We start from the raw sequence: 10,010 nt of genomic DNA, 5'->3' as shown, positions 1-10,010 counted from the left end.
TATGTGTGTGTGTGCGTGTATGTCTTTTTGTCTCCCAGCGGTTCGGTAAAAGTGATCGATAGAATATGTACCAAGCTTTAAAAAAAAGGAAGAAGTACTGGAGTCGATTTGTTCGACTAATATTCTTTTAAGCGGTGCCCCAGCATGGCCGCAGTCTAATGACTGAAACAAATAAAAAATAAAAGATTGGTGCTGGCATAGGTGTGTGATTAAGAGGTTCGCTATGAAAACCCCGTGGTTTCAGGTTCAGTTCTACCTCGTGACACCTTGAGCAAATGTTTTCTACTCAGTGCCATCATAAGGTATGGGCGCACTGGTCAGCTAGCCGGGACCCCTACAAGATTAAGGGTCCACTTCTGATCTACTTATGCTGTGGCTTACTGTCAATAAATAAACAATATAGGGCCCGGACAGCTTTTATGTTGCTAAGGCGGCCCTGTTTAAGTGACAGTCTGGAAAGCTGAGATTTTCGGGTAAACACGCACTTTACAAACACATCCTGAAAGCAGAACAGTAAAAATATGCAAGATTGTTCAACAGTTCAACGTGTAACGCTTATTGTTGTTATTATCCAAATTGCAGCGATGAAGTTTTGATTCTTTATTAGAAACCAGCGTATGGATGACGGATGGTTAGGGAATGTTGAAATTTACCTATTTCCTATATGGGGAAAATGGTCGAGAAAGTATGAGGCAAATAATATATGAAACAAATTAAACTTGCATTTACACGAAATTTACCACAAGAGGTTTGAAGTGAGTAGTTTTTCAAGTAGTTTGTCATGTAGAACTGTTTCACGTATCAGTTCCCCAAATATCGTATCTCATCATGTCGTCATTATTCGCTCTTCGGTTGCGACATTCAAAGTTCGGTAAACTCTGGCGGAAGCGCTCGCCTTGTTCCTCTGAATACGCTTCCGTGATCATCAGAATGAGTACCAACAAAATGAACTTTTAGAGACATCTCACAACCTATTTTGCTGCAGTTTTTCAACAGTCTCAATCAACTCTACATATTTTTTTGCCTTGCGATTGCCAAGGAAACCACGAATCCCTGCGGCAAAACTGTCCCAATCTTTCTTTTTCTGTTGAGCATCATGGGCAATTCTGTACATTCTAGGACAGTCATGGGCAAACTACTCCTCACTGGATTTTCTGAATGGTATATCTAACGAAAAATTTCCTTACATTTTTCTGTAGTGCAGCCCGTCTGATAATTAGCTGTGTCTCATTCGGCCCGTTTCTCGAAGAAAAGGTTGCTTATTCCTGTGGTAGAGCGCCTGTCTCTGATGTACTTGTTGTCCCAAAGGCAAAAAAATCGAATAAACTTGGTAAAGCCACACAAGGGATTCATCAGAAATCTCACCATTTTGAAGGCTCCAATAATCTCCTAGCCACAATCATCATACTTCAAGGCATCTAGAAAGGTCTTGATGCAGTTTCATTGTTCTATGCGTTGCCCTGAATAAGCTGGGGGAAGATAGATATTTTTACCTCCTTTTATGGAGTGTCACGGCTTTGAGACTCCAGGATGTCAATGAAGTGGTGCCATTTGTTTGGGTTACAAGAGACTCTCTCAGACAGACTGATCGCATCTTGGCAGAAGCAGAAGTCATGTTGATGGGTAAAGGATGTAGATGACACTTCTTCTGATTTGTGACTCAGACATTTTCATCGAAACCAGTTCCATAGCTTGAGTCCAAACGTTAAAAACTGGGCATTGGATTTGTGAGGGCAAGATCTTTGGTCAAGTCGTTAAAGTCTTTTGCCTTTTATTTGTTCCAGTCGCTGGGGCACAACTTCTAAGGATTCCGTCGAATAAATTGACCTCAGTACTTATCTTTTAAGTCTGGTACTTATGCTATCGGTCACTTTTGCTGAACCGCCAAATTGTGGTTGTCAAAAGAAAGACACATACATACATACGTTTATGTATTTATGTATGTCTCTTCTAGTTTTTAATTATTATAAATCTTCCACTGAGGAGGGAGCCAGTTTCCAACAAAGATACAAGGCTCCATCTTTGGGATGTAGTTAACATGTATGTATGAATGTATGTATGTATGTACGTATGTATACAACCAACGGCCTTCCACGCAGTTTCACTTAAAACGCATTCGTCGGCCCAAAGCTATAGTAGAAGACACTTGCCCAAAGTACCGCGATACCACGTAGTGGGACTGAACCCGAAACCACCTGGTTGCAAAGCGAGCTTCTTAACCATACAGCCATGCCTGCGCCTGTGATGACGACTGTCCTTAATTTATTGGGAACAATATTTTATTATTTAATTACTATATTTTGTTATTTAATTATATTTTATTATTTAATTACTACAGTTTGTTATTTAATTATTATATTTTATTATTTAATTAGTCTCAAAGCAACGGTAAAGAACTGTCTGTAGCTGAGGTAAACAAGTAAACGTCTGTCTTATGCAATATATCGGTTATTTTTAGGAGAAACAGCACAACGTGTTTACATGACATAATGATCGATATTAGGAGCTAAAAATTTGATAAATCCACTGTAAAAAATTAAAATCTGCTCATAAAATATTTTTTTGAAAGACGAAATGAATGATGGGCAGACAACGTACTTAATGCGATGCGATTTTATTTATGGACTGATAACTGAAATGAGGAGGTAGAGAAAAAATATGAAGCTTTACCTTTTGGAATACTTGTCTGTGACAATTATCATAATCTGGCAATTGCCTGTTGACTGGCACCTCCTTTGATGTGTCTATGCTTTTGAAAAGGTCACAAGTTTTACCAATGCTGACAGCATGACATTTAGCAAAAACAAAACGAGAAAACTGCCAAAAATCAGGTTCAGCGAAGTATTTTAACCTTACGCTGAAATTGAAATAAACTGCTTAATAAAATCATGTTTCTTTTCCTTAAATATCTTCATTGTCCATATTAAATAAATAACTTTTAAAGTTTATTGCAGCTATTTTATGTGCACGATCTCTCTATTATATCTATGCTACATGTCTATTCATATGAATGGTTTATGTTGTGCGCGTGTTGTCTGGTTATTATTTGCGTGTGGGCGCTTTGCGATCATGTGTGTGTATGAGGGGTGGTTGTGTGTGTATGTGTGCGTGTGCTTGAGTATGTGCGCGTATATGTGTGTATGCTGTGTGTGTTTTGATTAATACCGAGTTAGATAATAGATTTGCGAAGTAATGTATACACCTATCCTATAAACTAATATAAAACTATGAAGCTGTTAGCTAAGAATAACACGAAGAAGAAATTCTATTACTAATTAAAAAATACAAGAAATAAATCGCAAAACAATATAAATTGATTCAATCAATATATCGATAAAGTAATCAATTATCTTTGCAATGGAATGGTGAAAGGAAAATGAACAGCGTTGACAATTCTTTTCAGGGTCTCCAAGAGTGGTTGCAGGAAAGGTGGAAGGTACCCTCAGACAAGAGTTAAAAGTAGGCTACGGATTGAAGCTCCCAGTTTTGACCTCATCCAAGTGCAAGAACAGGGGCTTCTACACAGAAATTATCAACCAAATTTACAAGGTTTTGGTTGAACTAAGGCTGGTGGTAGAAAGATAATTCTTGCCCAGATACATGTGTGTTTATCATAGCTTCCCAACGAGATCGGTGGGCCATTTCTAGCAGAAAATTAGTTTGGAATCCAGACGACTGAAGAAAAACATCTCAACATAGCAACCGAAACCAGTTCAAGGCGCTGTGGTTGACAAGAGACTGCAGGTGGAACCCTTCCATTGACTACAGCTAATCCATTCAGGAGAAGTGTACAGGGTAAAGGGCGAAACACTTGTGATCATGAGATTCCTACTGAAGATATAGAAGGGTTTCCAATATTGCAATGGCTTTAATCAACTTCAGAAGAGCTTGCAATATCTTTAAGAAGCTATAACAGTTTCTGTATGAAGACCTGCATCCTGAACGGTACCCAAGCTTCTGACCCATAAAGGCGAGTAGTAATGACAACTGCCAGGTAGATTTTGATCTTCGTGTACAGGTGCGGTGCATGGTTCTGCCATAGACGCTTCAGCAGATGTCGAAAAGAGGTGTTGACTTTAGCAATGCAGTTGTCAACGTCCTTAAAAATTACGTTTCCCAGGTAGGTGAAGTATTCGACTGCGTTAAGGGCTTGTCCTTCGATGTTGATATGCAGTGGTTGATATGTGGCATACGGCAGTTTCTCGAACAGCACTGCAGTTTTCTTCAGACTAACAGTGAGGCCAAAATCCTTGGTTGCCTTAGTGAAGTTAGATACGATAGGAAGGTGCAATCAAATGCAAATAGTAGGTCAAGGACGACGATCGGTGCGGAAACGGATGTAGATGTGAAATTTCTGAGTACTATAAAAGTTTGCTTTCTTATATAAAGGTTTTCTTTCTTAAATCCCAAGTTATTCTAGTGGTTTAAAAAAATTGGGAATGTGCATCATATATTATTTCGTTATTGCCCACAAGGGGCTAAACATAGAGGGGACAAACAAGGACAGACAAAGGGATTACGTTGATTACATCGACCCCAGTGCGTAACTGGTACTTAATTTATCGACCCCGAAAGGATGAAAGGCAAAGTCGACCTCGGCGGAATTTGAACTCATAACGTAACGGCAGACAAAATACCGCTAAGCATTTCGCCCGGCGTGCTAACGATTCTGCCAGCTCGCCGCCTTAATGTGTATCATATATGATGCATGAACTCCAGGGAAATACGTCCTATGTATTGCATGCGATACACAGCCCGTAGGCAAAGGGCTAAACAGCTGTCGTCATCATTCGTACACATCGTATAATTATACTTAAAGCTGCGCATTTACATCCAGTTTCTCTCTCAACATATTTTAAATCTCACATTCAGGAACATTGACATGTTTTAGGTTTCCACAATCTGTAACCAATTTCTACATCTACAGAGATTAAATCTTTGAGCCACTTTAAAACAACCATCATCCCTATTATCATTTGTTGTACCTTTTTTTTCTTTTCTGTATTAAGAAACTATATTACCTATTGGAAACTAGGGAATTTTTTTGATCCTTGTCCATTTTACAACGTGTTTGACACTTGACTACTTGTTTCATCTTCGTCCAAGCAACACTGAATTGTTCAATGTTTTCATCACAAAAAAATAATAATAATAATAATAATAATAAATAAACAATATACCCCCAAGGTTGTAACAGTCAGGTGCAGGCAAATAACATCTGGAAACATCCTTGGGATACAACAAAAACAATACAGATTTGTAAAACAGCAACTGACAGCTGTTTCTGTTATGGATCATCGTTTTCATAATCATATTTCCATTCAAGTCAACAGCATGTTTCTCTCTCTCTCAAATGCATTTAATTCAGGTTCTCAACAAACCCAGATGTTACTTTCAATATATGACACTTCTTACATAAACTTTTAATATGATCTTTTTGTTTGGAGTGAACAGAGAATCCATACATTTTCTGCCATGTTCATAAATAGAGATTGTAACTCGTCTAATATTCTCTCCATTAGAATCTTCCCATTCACCTAGCTTACGATGACATAAATCACACTGAGAAAGTAACAACCAATATACCTTATCCCCGCTGTTTTCTTTTTCCAGCTCCCCCTAATCATTCCCACCCTCTGTTCTAAAATATGGGTGACCATGTGACTCCTCTACAGCAAGAAACCTGTTTTACTCTGTTTTTCTCTCATAGATTTACTCCTCATCTCTTAGCATAAAAACTGCTCCCTTCAGGGTCACACCAATGAGGTAACTGCATGGCTACCTCACTCATGCTGGTGGCACAAAAAAGAGAAACACCAAGTACATGTTGTAAAGTGGTTGGCATTTGGAAGGGCATCCAGCCATGGAAGCTATGCCAAAGCAGATACTGGAACCCAATGCAGTCCTTGGGCCCTTTGGATTCTGTCAAACAGTCCAACTCAGGCCAGTATAGAACAATTCCATAGCCAACATTTCAATAACTCTTATCTGATAATCTACACTAGTGGTTCTCAACCAGGGTCCATATAAAATTTTATTGTTAAAATTTATCTAGAATAAAGTGGTTATACTTCTACAATACACAAAATATTTTGACAATTGTTTTTATAAAAGACCTCTTTCAATCATGAATGATCATAAGATTGCACCTAGAAAGTTAACCTCTGGGGCACAAGTCTGGGCAAGGTTGTTTGTGGAAGACGAGCAGTTGCCCATACATATCAGTCTCTCCTCTCCACACCACTGAGGTTATCCAAGGGAAAGGCAAAGGGTGATACAGCTTGGCACCAGTGACGTTGCAACTCATTTCTCTATTTGTTTGATGTTGGTCCACTTGGCAACCTGTTTGATCCTTGATCACTTGGCAACTTGTTTGATGCTTGTCCACTAGGCAACTTGTTTGATGCTTGTCCACTAGGCAACTTGTTTGATGCTTCTCCGCTTGGCAACTTGCTTCATATTTGTCCACTGGGTAACTTATTTGTTGCTTGTCCCCTTAGCAACTTGTTTGATGCTGGTCCACTTGGGAACACGCTTGATCATTGTCCACTTGGCAACCTGTAGGATCCTTGACCACTTGGCAACTTCTTTGACCCTTGTCCACTTGGCATTTTATTTGACCCTTGTCCATTTGGCAGCTTGTCTGATCCTTATCCAAGCAACACTGAATCCTTCAACATTTCTATGACAACAAATAAACATGATACAGCCCCCAAGGCCATAGTAGCCAGACGCAAGCAATAACAGCTGGAAACAGACTGGGAAAAACAACAGCAGCAGCATATATTAGTTAAGAAAAAATATAAAACAAGTGTTTTGCAAAAGATCCGTTTAATTTTGAAAAATAGGTTCCAAAATTCAAGCACTGTTTTTTTTACCACTATTTAAATGCCATCAGTAATCAACACAGATTTCATAATTTTCCATTATTATTATTATTATTATTATTATCAATTATTATTATTATTATTATTATTATTATTATCCTCAAATTCTGTTTGCATTATAAGAAAAACCTTTTATATTTTAATAAATCACTTAGCAACAAGCTTCCAAGTAAAACAAATACACCACTAAAGAAGATAAGTATTCTTCTTTTTGTAAGGATAACAAAAAGGCTGTTTTTGGTTTTAAAACATCTAAAAAATATTAACTAAATTATTTCCCAAATTGGAGATAAATCTACAAAAGTTGAATTTCATTATCTGTTCATTTTATGCAAATCCTTCTTTGGAGATATTTCTTTAAACACTGAATATTATACTCTCTGTTAGTTATATCCTAAAGTAAAACCCATGTTGATAATCTTTCACATACAGCCAATGTATGCAAGCTTGTCTGTATAAACATCCCTCATCCTTCAATTATACACCAACAAAAATATAGCAAGTTATGGACTTATCCTTTTGCCCCTCACAAATTTGGCATTGTAGATTCTTTAGCCAAATCTTAAAATTCACAGAAAAAAATTTAGAAAAAATTCTATTTCATTCGTTATACAACAAAAACTGCAGTCTGCTGTCATTACATGAAACTTCATTTCACTTTCGTGCACTTTCAAAGTTTTGGACAAACCAATCACAGGAATCTTTGATACCTGAAAAGAAACATAATTAACAATAGAATTAATAACTTTACCTCCTGCAATCACTCTTTAGAGTAAGATAATACAATTGAGAGTTAAGTGACATTATGCTGTACTGGTGACAGAATATAAACAGCTCTGCTCAAGTCAGTTTATTCAACTTAAATGACATAGTAAATTTCAAGTTATTTTAAACAAAGAATAAAGTTCATAGTACCTTGTTCAATTGGTGTAAATTTGAAATTTGGTAAATATTTCCTAAGTTTAGTGGTGCTGGCTGTTTTCTTGAATTGGCCATCTGACATACTGGTGTCGTACTAAGCACGAGTTAAGGAAAACACAAATCAAATAAAATATTTAGCGAAATTGAAATCTAAAGATTTAATGTTGTGAGTGGGTTTGTGAGGGATATTACATCCTGTCTCACAGCTTCAAAATGAGCCAAGTGTTGCATGTAAGTCTGTGTGTGTGTGTTTGTGCGTGTGTGTGTGGTATGCTTATGTTGTGTATATGTTTATGCTCTTGTGTATGAATGCATGGTGTATTTATGGTGTTGTTCTGTGTAAGTGAGTTTGTGTGTGGTGTGTTTAAGTTATGTTGTGTGCGTGTGTGTGTGCTATGTTTATGCTGTTGGTGCATGTATGTGTGTACATGCATGGTATATTTTTGCTGTTATTTTGTCTGTGTGTGTGTGTTTGTGTGGTATGCTTATGGAGTGTGTGATGTTTGGTTGTGTTTAAGGAATTAGTAGAAACTGATTCAAGTTAGTTGTTTTGGTGTCAGGTTTCTAGGTGTTTGATGTAGGATTAATGTTGTTCTTCAGCTGAATATGAAGAATAGCGATAGGGTGAGTGACACAATCTGTATATGAACCTATGTATATGTTTTGAAGAGGTGTGCAAAGATCAAGCATATCTCAGCTACATATATCAATGCACATCTAGGCAAACATCATGTCTACCTTGGATAAAAACAACAGATCCTGATGGTATCCCATTTAGTAAACTGACAATTCTGGCTGTTGTTGTTGTTCTTGTAAATTATTTAGGTTTGTACTTTTGTTCAGGTGAGGTGTTGTACATTTTGTCTCTGAGTGAATAGCAAAGATGTGACAAGTGTTACTGATGTTAATGTCAGGGATTTTTATGTTATTAGAACAATCCTGTGAGCAACATGGTGGTTCAGTTTAATGGCTGAGTCTATGTTGTGATTTGGAGAGGGGAATATCTATGTGCTAGTAACCTTATATCTTAATCTTCAACATAGGAATACTTTAAGAAATAGAACAGAATAAATTGAAACAATTACAGTAAGTAATTATCACAGAAACCATCATCATCTTTTAATGTCCATCTTTCATGCTGGCATGGGTTGGAAGGTTTGACTGAATTTGATGAGCTGGAGGCCCCAATATTTGTGACAATTAGCAATAAAAGGATACAATTACTTCTCCAGTAAAATTCATTGATTTTATCACCATATCAGCAACATCTTTGATAGAAACTTCATCTTCTTCTCCAACTGAAAAAAATATAGCAACATAATAAAAGATCAATAACTTATTTAAGACATTATGTTTACAAGTAGAAAATCAACACCTACCAGACAATATGATAGGATCAATTTCTTCATAGTTCCGTAAGACCCATACTATCAAATGTGCCAGATCCAAAGAATAGATAAATTGTCTTCGGGGTGCTCCAGTACCAAAAATTGTCACTGGTGTATTGTTTTCTAAAGAGAATAAAAATACATTAAAATCAACATCAATTCATGACTCACAAATATTTCTTTACATTAAAAAAAAATTACAAATAAATGTGCAAACAACATATACATTACAATTCTATATTTAAGAGATGAGGAATTGTGTACATTATTTACATTCAACGGATTTTTGTCCTCATCTTGTTTGTTGTTAACACGTTTCAGCTGATATACACTCCAGCCTTCTTCAGGTATCTTGGGGAAATTTCAAACCTGGGTTCTCATTCCTAAGGTATTTTTCGATGTTGTTGCTATTATTATTATTATTATTATTATTATTATTATTATTATTATTAGTATTCAGGTCACTGCTTGGAATCAAACCCGGGATCTTGGGGTTAGTAGCCCGCACTCTTAACCACTATGCCATATGCCCGTGGGCAATTATGGAGTGAATTTTAGGGCTTATATTGAGGAAGGATAGAAAAAAATATTAGATTTATAAGCCCTAAAATTCACTCCATAATTGCCCACGGGCATATGGCGTAGTGGTTAAGAGCGCAGGCTACTAATCCCAAGATTCCAAGTTCGATTCCAAGCAATGACCTGAACAATAACAATAATAATAACAACATCGAAAAATACCTTAGGAATGAGGACCCAGGTTCGAAATTTCCCCAAGACACCTGAAGAAGACTGGAGGGTATATCAGCCGAAA

At 36.9% G+C, this 10,010-nt stretch overlaps 1 protein-coding gene across 2 annotated transcripts in view; it reads right to left on the bottom strand.

The window, feature by feature from the left end:
- Nucleotides 1–6,814: 6,814 nt before the first annotated feature.
- Nucleotides 6,815–10,010, bottom strand: part of LOC106877029 (GDP-L-fucose synthase) — an 11,566-nt gene continuing 8,370 nt past the window's right edge. For both annotated transcript variants that reach the window (XM_014925811.2, XM_014925810.2), the window contains exons 8-11: nt 9,188–9,319; nt 9,027–9,106; nt 7,803–7,902; nt 6,815–7,597 (exon numbers count right to left, since the gene is read on the bottom strand). In XM_014925811.2, coding sequence (XP_014781297.1) covers nt 7,542–7,597; nt 7,803–7,902; nt 9,027–9,106; nt 9,188–9,319 — 368 coding nt within the window. In that variant the 3' untranslated portion in view covers nt 6,815–7,541. The remainder of the gene's footprint in view (nt 7,598–7,802; nt 7,903–9,026; nt 9,107–9,187; nt 9,320–10,010) is intronic.

Source organism: Octopus bimaculoides, chromosome 19, assembly GCF_001194135.2.
Source record: "Octopus bimaculoides isolate UCB-OBI-ISO-001 chromosome 19, ASM119413v2, whole genome shotgun sequence".
NCBI lineage: Eukaryota > Metazoa > Mollusca > Cephalopoda > Octopoda > Octopodidae > Octopus > Octopus bimaculoides.
This window is presented reverse-complemented; position numbering and strand designations above follow the sequence as displayed.